Genomic DNA, 16,071 nt, shown 5'->3' with positions numbered 1-16,071 from the left:
CCCATGAGAGAGCCTGCATTTGCCAGCCATACAAATGGCACTAATGGCCAAGAGAGAACGACCAACAGAAGAAGCTAAGTGAAAACATATTTTTCTCCTTTGTATAATCTCTCTTTCCCTTTCCCAACTCTGGAAGACCCAGAAAGAGGAGAGGAAGAGCAGATCACTGCGCATCCCATAGCTGTGAACATGGCTGAACAAAGGGGAGAAGATCTAACTAGCATAAAAGACTGATGTTTAAATCAGACTGTCTTGGACTCTTTGATAGTTGAGTGAATGGAAAGCTACAGGGTACACTCAAGATATTGTCATGGGGCGCCTGGGTGGCTTAGTCGGTTANGGGGGGGGGGGGCGGGATGTCGAGATGCTTTCTCACAGCGTCCAAGTCCCAGCTTGATCTCTCCCTGCCTCTCCTCTCTAGCCTGGTGTTTAGCAGCCCCCCTCCAACTGCACTCCACCTGTAGCGATATTGATACCGCCTCTGATGTGTCATGTTCCACAGTACTGCCCAAACTCACTGATCTCTGCGGCAGCGGCTCTTCCTTGCCAGTCCCTACATTTGGCCAACTTTTACTCCACACTGAGAACAAAGACTATGATCACCTTCTTCAATGCTGTATCATTAGCATGTAACAAACTGTCTGGAACAATAATTACTTCATGAGTGAGTGAATGAGAGACATCATTAGAAATTATTTCATTGGGGCACCTGGATGGCTCAGTTAAGCATCCAGCTCTTGAGTTCAGCTCAGACAGGTTCCTGGGTTCGAGCGCAGAGCCTGCTTGGGATTGTCTGCCTGTCTCTGTCTCTGTCTCTCTCTCTCTCAAAATAAGTAAATAAACTTTAAAAAATAAAATAAGAATAAAAAGAAATTAAATGTAGTAACAAAGATTCTGGGCAACAACAGTTCTAATTCTATAAAGGGAAAGTCATCAGCAGAGGCAGATGGTAGAAAAGCTCTCAGATACTTGTGGTAAACAGTTACCTGCGTGCAATACCCCAATCCTTAAATTCACAAGTGTGAAGTGTGCATGTTTGCATGTGTGTCTGTGTAACTATATTAAAATAACCACAGTCGTTCTTTATTGTGTACAATAGTCACATTTTAAAGAACGTTGGCACATATCAAAAGAGCCATGCCATAACAAGTCCTCTGGGCAAAGCGATCTGCTGTTTTAAAGTTTCATCTGGGGATGGTTTTGCAGCTTTCTTTTTTGAGCAATTGGCTATAAGGCCTTCGTGATCTGGCTCTGAGTTCTTTTCTAGCCTCATCTCACCCCAAATCCCTTGAAGCATTCCAGGCTCTAGTCACACTGAATTTTTGCATTTTACTAAATTCAACCAGCCCTTCCAATTTATGCTAAAACTCTCCCCTCATTTGTCCTCTTCAGTTATGTTCTTTTCTTGGAAACTTTCTCAGATAGAGATATCCTATACCCACATCCCCTCTGCTCTATATTAATCCACAAATACTTCAATAAAAGCGTGATCCCACTGTTCTAAAGTTGATAACTTTTCTTAGCTGTTTCCCCACATCACTGCGAACAACTTGAGGATAAGCACTGGTTATACTTAGGTATTTCAGCTCCCACACTGTGACAGACACAGAGTGTGTACTTAGTAAATCTTGCTGAAATGAACAAACACAACTCACGCCCTGTAGTGGCTCTGACGGCGGTAGAGAAGAAATACATGTAAAGACTTTTATAATCCAGTATGTAAAGGCATAAAAACGTGTGAACACCCTGTGATAGAACACAAGGACAAAAAGGACTGACCCTACTTGGAGTAGCCGACAGAGACACTAGAGAAGATGAAAATTTGATCTTGGCCTTCAATAAATGAAAGATCTCCAGTTGGCAAAGGAGGAGGAAGCCTGACAAAAAAAGTGAAAAACATCTCCATAGAGTTGTTAAAGATAATGGCATGTTCAGAAAAAGGTGAGAAGTTCAATGCAGTCTTTAAAAATAAAAGCCTCAGGGGCGCCTGTGTGGCTCAGTCAGTTAAAGCATCCGACTTCAGTGCAGATCATGATCACATGGTTTGTGGGTTCGAGTCCCGCATCGGGCTCTGTGCTGCCGGCTAGCTCAGGGCCTGGAGCCGGCTTCAGATTCTGTATCTCCCTCTCTCTCTGACCCTCCCCTGCTCACGCTCTCTCTCTCTCTCTCTCTCTCAGAAATAAATAAAACATTTTAAAAAATAATAAAAAATTAAAAATATATAAAACCTCACCAATAATTATAATGCCTTACAGCGACTGCCCTCTGTCTCGCCTCCTCTCCTCAATCATGTTGCTTAAAAATGTTGCTTCCACAATTTCTCCATTTCCTCACCTCCCACATGCTCAACCCACTGCAATCTGGTTGCTTTTACCACGATCAGCAAATACCTCCTTGTTCCTAATCTAATGACACATTTGAATTCTTTTCTTGGCTTTACCACAACATATACATGGTGGTTTGCTCCCTACTTTTGCACTGCTCCCTTGCATTTGGTATTAAACTATTTTCTCCTGGTGCTGTAGGAAACCACTGGGAAAATCTTCGCCATGGGATCTAAGTCCTTCTATGTCTGCCAACCATCTATAGGCAATGGTAACCCCTGGACAATGTATGGGAGTAGGCCCAATATATAATATCTATTATTCTTGACCAAGGCAAACAAGTTCCATGTGGTTCTCTCCCAAAGACAGATTTAACTCTTGAAACCTGAGGAAAGAATATGTAACCTCAGAAATTTTAATTGAAAAAAAAGAATCACTCATGTTCAGAAATCATAGCTGTTTATTATTTGGTTTATAAAAGGAATGGGCAAGTGTTAAGCAATACCCCTCTACTTAGAAGCCAAGACAGCTATGACTTGATGTGTTTGGTTCCTGCAACATCTCTCTTGCAGGATGGTAGGATGGAATCAAACTAGTCACATTGCCTTTATTTGCCTTCTTTTCTGAAACTGTTACCATACCCCCTAGGGTAGGTATTACTCTGAGCAAAACCCATGGGTTCTTCTCATTATGGAACAAACAATGCCACCTTCAGTATACAGAATCCTACCTTGACAGAGGCCTGTAAGTGATACAAATATCTGACTATTGCACATCACTGCATCTGAGAAGAAATAAAAGGCAGTAGTTTCTAACTTTTGTTGTTAAGGATCAAAGCATAATCTGTTTCAGAGAAGAGAATTCCCCTTCGTGTGCACAGACATCTATCGCTGCTTCTCAGTCTCCTCTAAAATCTTTTTTATTCTTTGGGGAGCCCAGGTGGCTCAGTCAGTTAAGCATCTACCTCCTGATTTCTGCTCAGGTCATGATTCACTGTCGTTGAGATTGAGCCCCATGTTGAACTGGATGTGAAGTGTGCTTAAGATTCTCTCTCTCCTTCTCCCTCTGCTTTTCTCTCTCTCTCTCTCTCAAAAAAAATTTTTTTTTTAAATTTTCTTGTATTCTGGAGTTTCTGTGAAAGCATGATGACCATTTCACTTCATATCTCTTTCCGTGCCCAATGCTACGCATGACCATGGCTTCAACTACCATCAAATGGCTCCCCAAACCATCTACACTCTGGCCTTCTCCCTGAGCTCTGGATATATGCCTGACCCTAGACATCTCCGATTAAATTTCTCACGGAGACCTGAACTCAGTGTACCCCAAACAGAAGTTCTCATCCCCCAAACACCAAAACAAAAAAGCAAACAAAAACTTATCCTGCTATTTGTCATATCCCAGTGAATGGTACCATCAACCCAATCCCCCAGACTTTCATCCTGTTCTTCTTCAACTCCTACATCCAACAGATCACCCAGTCTTACAGATTCAAACCTGTGGTAATCTTTTAAATCTTTTCAGGTTTTCCATGTTTGGGACCACTATTTTGGCCCAGTCTACAGTCATTCTTGAGTGGCATTAAACAGTTTTCAAGCTATTTATTTCCTTTCCCTATACTCTAATACAAATTACTGGATTGCAGAAAATCTGACTCTATTCACACGCCCTCTATATTATCCCAACCCCCCAACCCTAAAATAGTTTTTTTGCTGCCTTCAGCATACAAATACCTTAAACTGTTAAAACACAGACTGGCATCCCCCACAACTAGCAATTATGATTGCACAGATTGTAGAAGGAGCCCAGGAAACAATCCAATCCAAGTGCCTATGAATAACATTTCAAGGAACATTATTAAAACTCTAAGAGGAGGGGCATCTGGAGGCTCAGTTGAGCACCTGACTCTTGATTTTAGCTCAGGTCATGATCCCAGGGTTGTGGGATCGAGGACCTTTGTCGGGCTCTGTACTGGGCCCGGAGTTTGCCTGACATTCTCTTTCTCTCTCTCTCTGCCCCTGTCCCTCTGCCCCCTTTCCCTGCTCTCTCTTTCTCTCTCTATATATATCTCTCACACACACACAAACACACAATCTCTCTTTTTCCTTCTCTCTAAAAAACAAACATCACACAAAGAAACAAACAAAACCTCTAAGAGGATACTGAAAAATATTGACCAAATGAATGATTGCTCTCGAAGTCTAATTTCTATTCTTCCAAATATCAATAACCTTCCAGTAACCAATCTCTTTTTTTAATTTTTTTACAAATACTTTGTCAAGTTAGTTTCCATATAACACCCAGTGCTCATCCCCACAAGTAACCAATTTCTACATGCCAGCTTTGCAGTGAGTTAACCTGATTACTTCTGATATGGCACACAGAATTTACCATGTTTATAACAGGCTCCTTATCTAGCTCCATTGACAAATGACAAGTTGATAAGGGTTCACACCCAAGTCCAGTGTCAATTTTTGACCAAATATCAAGGTCTAATAACTCTCAACCTCCCTATGGACGTTAACTACCAGAATACATTTTATCTCAATAGCTTCTGGTGAGTCGAAGAGATAATGCACTCTGTTTTCATAGAGACAGAAAAGTATCAACCAAGCGGATTGAGATGATCAACAAACCGAGGTCAAAGCTTACCTGACTGCTTGCTTCTTAACAGCCTAGTGGGAAACTCTGGCTCAGAAATCTTGAGGTGACTTCAAAGTTTGCACAGTTCAATTTCTCACCCTAACCCTTAACACTACAAGAGATTACTGTTTGGGCTCTAGTCTAGGTTTTAGTGCAGTAATTGGTAGCTCTACCACTTGTGCCTGAGGAATATGCACATGTAGTGAAAATGTTTACTAATATGGGAAAAGACCTATACAGAAACCAAGGAGAGAAGAAAAAAAACCAATACAACAAAGGAGTGAGTTACAAATTGCTAAAATGCACATGCCTGCTACAAACTTTGTCAACTGTCAGCTACCAGTACATTCCCAACTTTAATTACCTTCTTACTCATGAATTTTTTAAATGTTGAAATAAAAGATTTTTAAACTTAATTGCAGACACTGTAATTAGAATCTTTAATTATAATTTAGATCTGCAACTTTCTTTGGACAATTACACTAGTTAATGATTCTGAGCTAGCAGTGTGTACGTGTGTACGTGTATGTGTGTGTGTTTGCGCGTGTGCGCATGTGTATTTGTTCTTTTGGTTCTTAATTCTTTTTGCTATGCTGCTTTTTCCTCTCCGGCTAATGTCACAACAAATCTACATCACTGACCTGAACAGGATGTAGGGGCTTGGGTCTATGCACACTGCATAGAAATGAGTGTATCAGCTAAGCTACTAAAAGTGAAATTAAATCTATCCTTTACTTTTTTCTCATTACCAAATTGCTCCTATAAGACATGAGTTGAATATCTTCCTATCTACTTGTATATATGAGTAACGGTAATGAGTCCATCTTCCACATATAATAAATATCTTCCTCTTTAGAGTGTTACATGTTAAGTTTCATTTCTTGGCCATCTATACTAATATAAATTCAGATTTTTCCTCATTATTTATATTGTTTCCCAGTAAAAGTAATATCAAGTTGAAAATCATTCCATCTGGTTATTATGAAGACCAAATAATTTCTTTTCTAAAATGTATTTATGTATATATGAGTTCTATCTTTCTTAATAGGTTTAAATATGTGTGTGTGTGTGTATGTGTTCCTTGCCTGTTCATGATGCTTCACCCCTAGAAGTAGATGCTGCCCTCTGAATTTGCTAGTTCTGTGTTGCTTTAGAATTGTCTTTTACTCTATTTCATTATACATATATTTTTTGAGAGACAGAGACAGAGAATCTTAGGCACCATCTTTGCCCAGTGTAGAGCCCAACACAGAGCTTGATCCCACAACCATGAGATCACGACCTGAGCCAAAATCAAGAGTTGGATGCTCAACTGACTGAGGCACCCAGGCACCCCTACCCTGTTCTATTACTAAAACACCTGTTCTAGGTAATAATTTATTATTAGATTTTGTGTGTTCAAATTACTATTATAGTTCTTCTGCTCTGACTGGACTGGTCTGATGACAGAGTAAATATATACCCACTTGGTGATCTTGCAATTCATCAGACTTCTTCCAAGCCAACTATTGGTAAGATTAAGTAAGCAAGGTGAACAAAGATGGAAATAATGTAGAAAATCTGACATAACCAAAATAATTCTACAGACCATATTAGGCTAGGTAATTCAAGGAAAATGCATCATTAGGAAAAAGGTCTAAGGCCTTCAAGTGTCTCAAGAGCCTACCATGATGTTAAATACATATATCAGTTTAGAGAATATCTCCATATAAAAGTGCATGTGCACACACACAAATACACACTCCAAAACAGAAAAGGAAAACTAAGAAAATCAAAGTAAGTCATTTTTTATTCATTTAAACTTAATTTAAATGTTGCCAGCTACAGTTCCACTCAACTCAATTTAACCTATATCATATGGATCATGAGTGCACTTTAATGTTTAACACAATGTATGGTAGGGTCCCCCATGTGTGAAGCATATCTGGAACTAGCTAGAATTTTTTTAGAGTTCTTGAGCTAGACTCACTGAAGAGAGCAAAATTTTTAATTCAATTCAGATGAAGGAGTTTAAATTTGTTCTGTTGCTAATGACTGCACACCTAACAACAGCCACCAGCTTTTTACTTTTATTGTTTGTGCATCAACTTGTTAATGTGTACCTTATTTTTAAGAATGACAGCGGCAAAGAGAACCAAAGACATGTAACTGCTAGGATCATGATTCCCAGATAATGACTGCTTTTCTCACATGTGGTCCTGTCCTAGTTCTGGGGCACGTTGTCCTTAACCTTACAGTCTTCAACTTCACCTGTCAGCACTCCCTGCTCTTGGTCTCAACTTGACATCCATGGATTCCTTACGTTGACTGCTAAGCTTTCATTATTGCAGGAGAATTTTAATGATGTTCCCATTTTTTTACTTGATTTCTCCCAGAATTTAGGATTTGTAAAAATATATAAATTTCCCTGGGTACTTGGATGGCTCAGTTGGTTGAGTATCCGACTTCAGCTGAGGTCATGATCTTGCAGTTCATGGGTTCGAGCCCCACATCAGGCTCTCTGCTGATACCTCAGAGCCTGAAGCCCGCTTCCAATTCTGTGAATCTCTCTCTCTGCCCCTCCCCCGCGTGTGCTCTGTCTCTCTTTCTCTCTCAAAAATGAATAAACATTAAAAAAAATTTCAATAAATTTCTCAACAAATGCCTGCATGGAATTCTTAAATGAACCACTAACTGAATGATCCCAGTTTCTTTTCCTTTTTTATTTTTTTCTCTAAATTTGAACTTTAGTAAGGTATAATTGACAAATAAATTATAAGATAATTAAGAGTACAGAGTAATGATTAATATACATATACATTGTGAAAGGCTTCCCTCATTTGGTTAATTAACACATCTATCAACTTATATTTATGTTTGTGTGTGAAAACACTTAAGCACTACTTTCTTAGCAAATTTTAATTATACAATACCGAGTTATTAACTATAGTCACCATATTTTGCATTGGATTCTCAGACCTTATTCATCTTGTAGCTGAAATTTGTATTCTTTCACCAACCTCTCCCTATTTCCTTTACCCCTAGCCCTTGGCAACCACTTAATCTACTCTGTTTCTGAGTTTGAATTTTTTTTTAAATGTGTTTCACATATAAGACATAGAATGCAGTATTGGTCTTCTTATGTCTGGCTGATTTAACTTAGCATAATACCCTCAAGGTCTATCTACGTTGCCTCAAATCCAGATTTTTGTTTTTTCCCATGGCCAAATATTATTCATATATAAATATATATGAATTATATATGTGTGTATAATATATATAATGTTTCTATATCTTGCCCCTTGTGATTAATGTTGTAATGAACATGGAAGAGCATAAATCTCTCTGAAATCCTGTTTTCATGTCCTTTGCATATATACCCAGAGAGGGAATTGCTGAATTGTATAATAGTTCTCTTTTCAAATTTTGAGAAACCTTCTTACAGTTTTCCACAGTGGCTGCACCAATTTACATTTCCACCAACAGTGCACAAGGGCTCCCTTTCCTCCACATCACAAACAATACCAAGCTCTTGTTTTTTTAATGACTGCCAGGTGTGAGGTGTGAGGTGATAGTTTATGGTGGTATCGATTTGCAGTTTCCTGATCATCAGTGATGGTACTTGTCATGTACCATTGGTCATTTGCATGTCTTTTCTGTAAAAATGTCTATTCAGTCTTCCTTGTATAAATTGGATTGTTTGTTTTTCTAATGAGTTGTGTCAGTTCTTTATTTATTTTGGTTATTAACACCTTATCAGATGCATGATTTGCAGATATTTTCTCCCATTGTGTAGGCTGTCTGTCCATTCTGTTGACAGTTTCCTTTGCTGTGCAGAAGCTTTTTAGTTTGATGTAGTCCCATCTGTTAATGTTTTATTTTGAGGTCAGGTCCAAAAAACCATTACCAAGACTGGTGTCTAAGGGCTTCTCTCCCATGTTTTCTTCTAATGGCAATACAGTTTCAGGTGTTCTGTTCATGTCTTTAAGCCATTTTGAACTAAAGCTCCCTGCTTTCTAAATGTGTGTTAGTAATCCCACAGGATGCTCAGAAGAAAAAGAAGGAGGATTAGTCTAATCCTTTGTCACCACTGGAAAAAGTCACCTTATACATTTTGCCAAAAATATGTGAGTTTGTCCAAAACCTCCAGAAAATAAACATTTCATATATCTAAAAGAAGTATTTATTTTTCTATTTTTGATTTTTTAGTTAGAATAAACTTTGCAAAAATAAAAACACACAAAAAACATTAAAAGTAACTGTTAGCACCAATATTCACAACAAAAAAATCCACAACATTTAAAATTTGGTATCTTGGGTCCTATGTTATTTGCCTTTCTGATTTGCTGGTAAGAAGACACGAAAGGTAACACTAAAGGAACCATCATTTACATACTATCTTGCTAATTTTTCAATGTCGTGCCTGACAAAATTCTGACTGATTCCACATAGAGATCAGGTGCTCATTCTCACTCTCATTCTAATATTTGAGATCACCTACCGAGACAAAGTGTAAAGATATATAGTCTTTACAGCCAACCAATAATCTTTAGAATACATATTCTGGCTAAATACCTCTCTGTCATCTTTTCAAGTTCCTGTACACTTAAAGTTGACCTATAGAAAGAGGCAGATTAATATATCAGATCACAATTTAAGATAATGCAAGGGAGGGGATTGGATTAGTTTGAAAAGTAGGATTTTTTTGTGTTGCTGTAGAATTGTGGTAAGGCCTGGAGTTAAGAGAGGAAAAAAAGCACTTAAATCTGTACATTATAATATGAAAGAACTTCAAAGACCTGCCCATGTTCAGTATTATACCCATCCCCAAAGTTGAGGATCATTACCCCTGTGCTACCTTACATTTTCAGCTGTCCAAGTCAATTTAATAAAAGGACTATGAGAGGTATCCGGGTGGCTCAGTCGGCTAAGCGTCTCACTTCAGCTCAGGTTAGGATCTTGATCTCACAGTTCCTGAGTTCTAGCCCTACATACGGCTCTTTGCTGTCAGGGTAGAGCCCACTTTGGATCCTCTCTCTGCCCCTCCCCCAAGTGCACATGGGTCAGAGTCGTGCTCTCTCTTTCTCTCTCAAAAATAAATAAACATTAAAAAAGTTAAAAAGGACTGAGGTCAAAGAAGTGATTCTGATGAAAGACAAAGCAAATTTCTTAAATGATAGAAGTAGCATATCTGCTTCCTGAAGGAAAGGTAGAGAGGTCCCAATGAATTAGTTAACATTTATTGCTGTCCACGTTAAAGGAAAACTTCATTTTTCTGTTTATTCCAGTGAAAAACCTCCAAACTTGGCATCCTTCCCAATGGGTTATTGGACAAAGAAGTCAGGGAAAGGTGCCATGATGGAGGGTAGCCAGGCAAAGAAGAGATAAGGGCATTTCCTCTAATTCTCACTTCCTGGGCCATGAAAAAGGTGGATGAAAAGTACTTCAACAAAACTTTCTATAACTGAGCACTATAGTTAGCAGCAGAAATGGAAGACTTAATACTAAAATTTTTATGCTTAATCAATAATTATCTATGATGTGTTTAGCCCACCGGTGTCTAGCCCAACTTACCAATTTCCCTCTTACACCCATCTCATTAAAAAAAATACATAAACTCCAATTCCATTCAATCTAAGAACATCCAGATTCTAGTTTTCTTTAGACTGATTTATATATGTCTACTATGCATGTAGCTTATAGGTACTGGTATGTGTTTAGATGATGTGAGAAGCGACAAACCTTACTTAATACCAATGGGAGATTTCCATTTATAGCACTGACCATGAGCACATTCTGTAAGAAGCAGTGGTCTATGAAACTGTACAGATTTTACTCATCAAACTCCAAGCGGGTCCTTTAATCCTAGAAAATGGTCCTCAGTAATATCATTATTTTTATTTAACTAATTGTTTACCATACCATTGCTAGGTAGACAAGCTTTGAAAAGAATATGGAATATAATATGCTAATATAAACACTCAAGCAGGGATAGTGTACTGATATAAACAAGTATCCTTCATTCTCCAAGTATCTGGATAGACTAAATAGGTATGAGACAGACACATCATTCTACAACACTAAAAATGCCTGTTTATTTTAACCTTCCCCCATATAATGGGAACATTCTAAGAAGTAAAAATACTATTTAATGAAAAACTCACCATATCTGTATCTGAGACGGGGCCAAAACTGGTCACGTAGATGTTAGTGAAGACTTCAGTAATACTGTCTGATATGAGAAAAAGAGATTAAATATAGATAATATATAATGAGAGCCACGGAAAGAGAAGGGGTCAAGTACATGGAGTGATTAGAAGACTGTGTGATATTTAGGGATGTTGCTCTTTACTTTCTTTTCAACCTTCACAAACAACAAATATTTCTATATTGTTCAATTAGTTTATAGGTTCCCACAATCATAAGTGCTAAATGCGTAGAAGTATTATGACATTCTTACTTGGAATCTACGCTGGATATGGAGCATTCTGTTTTAAACATAATTCTGAGACTTAGTAATATCTTAGAATCTATTTTCAATGAATTAATTTACAATAAATTTACTATTAACGCTGAAAAATAAAGTGTGCTTAGTATACTTACTGTTTGATATAGTCCTAAATTTTATTTTTAAACTAAATATTTCAGATGGTATTTCATGATGGTAGAGGTTTAGTTTGTAGACTGTAAATTAGTATATCTTCTTCATAAGGCATAAAAATGAATTGCTAATCATTAATAGTTCAAATTAATATAAAAAGCATAATTATTCAGTGGCATAAAAATAAAAGCAAATAACACACATTAATCACAATTGATTACTTCCAAACAAACTTGCCTTTAAATGTGCCCAGGAATGAAATGCTAAGATGGAATTGAATTAGATTCAAAAGTTATGTAACTTATTAACTGTAACACAATTAACTAAATTCCTCCTTTAACCAGGTGATTTAGATCTTTGTTTTTAAATAAGCCAAATGGTGATGGGGTAAAGGCTCAAAGAAAAGATTTAAAAAGAAAAATTCTTCTAGTGTATTTATACAAAAAACAGTAAGTCACTAATTTTTATCATCATGAATTGAACGTCTCATCTGTCAAATTTGTAATTTCACACGAATACCACAAAATATTTTTAACATCATACTGGACACTAATTCACAACCATGAAAAAGAGTAAACCAAGTTTGAGATATTGTTTCTACCAGGCAGAAATTAAAAGTAAAAAGGATTTTGAAGTAACAGAGTAGACTGAATATGCATCAAAAGGACTTGAAAGATAATAATCCGCATGACAAACCTATGAGGTAGTTTCTCGGTTATCATCTCACTATACATATGTACATCTCACTGATGTACATACAGAAAGGTAAGGAAATGTGTCCAGTGACCCATTGGGTATTAGAACCCAAGCAATCTGGCTCCTAAGCCCTCAGGGTAGACCAAAGCACTAACCACAGTCAACAATACATCTGAAACTAAAAATGTTTTCTCATTAACTACATGTTTCTATTTGCTGTAATACTCTGCACCAAAAACATATAGTGTTCTAAATATATACATTTATTCAACTTTATTATTTTTCTATTCTATTTTATTCCAAAAACTGTTTTCATGAAATTTTGCCACAAAAATCATGAGACACAAATATTTTTATGAAGTTAATTTTCAGCTGCCAGACACCCCAAAGACCTGAACAGGGTCAGGTTCATGGTCATGCAGCTCATCAGTCTCATACAGCCCTGTGCTCCGAAAAGCCCACGCTTAGTTTAATGTCCTGTTTTTGCTCTCTTGAAATTTCTTACTCATCTTTTGAATAAAGGGCTCTGCATTTTCATCTTGGACTAGGCCTCACAAATCACGTAGCTGGTCCTAGACTTGAATTATATATGCTACTAGAAAGAAATTATGAAAATGAGACTTGGGTTTCTTTGCTTTTTTCCTCTTATTCATACCGAATCAATATTGTCACATTTATTCAATACGCAATTGAATAAAACTTTAGTCATTACAGATATTGATTTAAAATGTTCCAGAGAAGAAAAACGTAAATGTTGAGGTAGTGTTCCTCCAAATAGAGGCAAGTGAAATTATTCTCCTTAGTCTGGAGTAGTAAAGTTAAAGAAGAGAGATGACAAAATATATGAGTATATTTATGCTAAGGATATGAAGAATATCCACTATATGCCAAATGGCAAGTAAAGGGTACAGAAGAGTGTTATCAGTCCCTTGTGGCTGTAGGGAAGTGCCAGCTAAGTATCCAGAGAGAGAAAATAAGATTACCTTCAAAGCTCTTAAGCAGTAAGAGCAACACCTAAAGACACAGAATAGAGATATGCAAAATTGCCTTAAATAAATGATTTCATGGTTTATTAACTTCATAAGCTTAGTTAAAGAATGTATGCACTGCAAGGGATATTCTCCTGCTATGGAAGTTCAAAAGAAGGCAAATCAGCAAGGCACACACTGACCATGAATACCCAATAGCTGTCTGAGATTGAGAACATGATTCCTGGTTGTTGCAAAAGAGTTGTAAACAGCCAATGTGAATCAGTAAAATATTTTAGTGTGATGACTACAGATATCTGATACACCTAACACAGTTTTCTAAGGTTCTATATTCAAAATGCTATCACTGATTAGGATTTGCCTTTCCACAAAAGAAGAGAGGGGGAAGAAAGGGGAGGGGAAAGGAGGAGAGAGGAAATGAGATTTTATGAATATAGGTTATTTTGGTATCTTGTGACACTAATATGTCAAGGTCCACAGTATCTTCTGGTTAGTTCTTGTTTCCCCATATGGATTTAGAATGGGGTTGAGTTGTGTTGCTAATACCTGTTATATAATATTCTGATTCACATGGACAGATGTCTATTAGAGTAAACACATGAACTGACAATCTGGTGGCAACCTGTGTCTCTTCGATTTAAGTACCATTAGTTACCTTCTCAAGTCCTGATCACATTGAGTGGACCCACCTTGACTGTCCTGACTCACAGCCTTCACATTGACTAGTACCTCTTTCTCTTCTGTTCTTAGTTGATTGCTTATCTGCTTTTAAGTCTCTATTTAAATGTTTTCTCCTCAGAGAGAGGTCCACTATACCTCTATATAATGTAAGTCTACTTCCCTCATTTTTTCCCTCTTACGCTTCATTTTTTTCATAGGACATTTTAGAATTTGCCATTATTTTTATTCCTTAACTTTTGTATTCATTTTTGTTGTTGTTTTTGTTTGGTTTATCTCCNATCTGCTTTTAAGTCTCTATTTAAATGTTTTCTCCTCAGAGAGAGGTCCACTATACCTCTATATAATGTAAGTCTACTTCCCTCATTTTTTCCCTCTTACGCTTCATTTTTTTCATAGGACATTTTAGAATTTGCCATTATTTTTATTCCTTAACTTTTGTATTCATTTTTGTTGTTGTTGTTTTTGTTTGGTTTATCTCTGCAACTCAATTCAGAGTCACGAAAAGGCAAGGACTATGCCAGTTCTGTCCACTATCCTGTCACCAGTGCCTAGCACAATGCCTGCCACATATTAGGTGCTTTATGTTTGAATTAACAAATAATTTCTAAATATAGTTCATGTAGATTACACACCTTTCCCCCAAATATTTCATCAACATTACACATGACCATGAATAGCTAAATGGGCACTGTCATTAGTGAAGACTGAGCCCAAACTGTCCACAGACAGAGAGCGGTTGAAAGCCTAAGGAATCGGATCCCAGTGAAGAAAATTTAAATCAAGTGAAGGGAAGAACAGACCTAGAGAAAGGACTATGTTAGTGGAAACAAAGATTTAACTGCTGATCAGTAACTGACTTTTTTTTTTAATTAATTTCTTTTTAATTTTTTTTTAATTTATTTCTAAGAGAGAGAGAGAGACAGCGTAAGCAGGGGAGGGTCAGAGAGAGAGGGAGTCACAGACTGAAACAGGCTCCAGGCTCTGAGCTGGCCGTCAGCACAGAGCCCGACGCGGGGCTCGAACCCACGAACCGCGAGATCATGACCTAAGCGAAAGTCGGACGCTTAACCGACTAAGCCACCCAGGCGCCCCGATCAGTAACTGACTTTTAATAGAAATGTATACCATGAGTTATTTAAAATATTTATTTATATGCTAAATTCTTGGCTTTATAAATGCCAACAGCATAATATGCCAATATGACATAATGTGCCATGATCTTCTATACAGATTTTTCCAAAGGCAAAACACCATAAAGTTAAATACTAGGTGCTTGAGGAGAAAAAACAAATGTATGTAGTAAATATTAAAGAAGGTGTGATCCTTAGGAACAATCATCAAATTCAGGATTTGAAAGGCAGCTATCACTGGGGAGAGAGAAGGAGAGAGAACCTGCACAGGGTTACAAAAGGGGTTTCTAATATATTCTATTATTTCCCTTCCTTTAAAGTTCATCTTGATTTTGCCAAATTCTAACATTTGATGAAGCCAATCATGAAATAAATCATACTATTCTCTGTACTCTTTGGAAGGTTTGAAATACTTCATATAAAAATAGCAAAAATGGCCCTGATGGGTATCCAAAATAAACACATCAATAGTTTCAAGAAGGGCTTAAATTCATTGATAAAAATTGTTCTTCCTTGAGTAATGAAGCATACAATAAAAAACCAAACTCACTTTTAAAAATCCTTTGCAAATAGTTAAGTTTTGTTCATGCAAACAGTTAACACGTGTAGGAAGGTGGAGTATCAGGTTGTAAAGAAAGACAGATGTTGTATCAAAAGAGACACAATGTGCCACAATGATGAGAATATTATCTCTACATATATGGCAACAGGGCATTCACTGAAGGAAGGTCTTTGGGAGGATGTTAGCTGCAACATAACATTTCTAGTACAATGCAGATTGAAGATAATGTATCCAGTTTGGAAGATGTTGCAGTAGTTAAAGGAAAGATAAAAACAAAACAAAATAAACATGACACTGGGAAAAGGAAAGTGTAGAAATCAAGAGAATAAAATTTGGGTTTTTAAAGTAGTATTATTTTTGTTTTTGTTTTTTTTTTAAATATTTTTATTCATTTCTAGGAGAGAGAGAGAGATACAGCGTGAGCAGGGGAGGGTCAGAGAGAGAGGGAGATACAGACTCTGAAATA

At 37.1% G+C, this 16,071-nt stretch overlaps 1 protein-coding gene across 1 annotated transcript in view; it reads right to left on the bottom strand.

Moving 5' to 3' along the window:
- GABRA2 (gamma-aminobutyric acid type A receptor subunit alpha2) overlaps positions 1-16,071 on the bottom strand; it is a 128,532-nt gene that overhangs the window by 67,125 nt on the left and 45,336 nt on the right. Inside the window, exon 4 of the mRNA XM_077757825.1 lies at positions 11,111-11,178. Within this exon, the coding sequence (XP_077613951.1) occupies positions 11,111-11,178 (68 nt within the window). The remainder of the gene's footprint in view (positions 1-11,110; positions 11,179-16,071) is intronic.

The sequence above is a fragment of the Crocuta crocuta genome, unplaced genomic scaffold, assembly GCF_008692635.1.
Source record: "Crocuta crocuta isolate KB4526 unplaced genomic scaffold, BGI_CrCroc_1.0 scaffold282, whole genome shotgun sequence".
Classification (NCBI taxonomy): Eukaryota; Metazoa; Chordata; class Mammalia; order Carnivora; family Hyaenidae; genus Crocuta; species Crocuta crocuta.
This window is presented reverse-complemented; position numbering and strand designations above follow the sequence as displayed.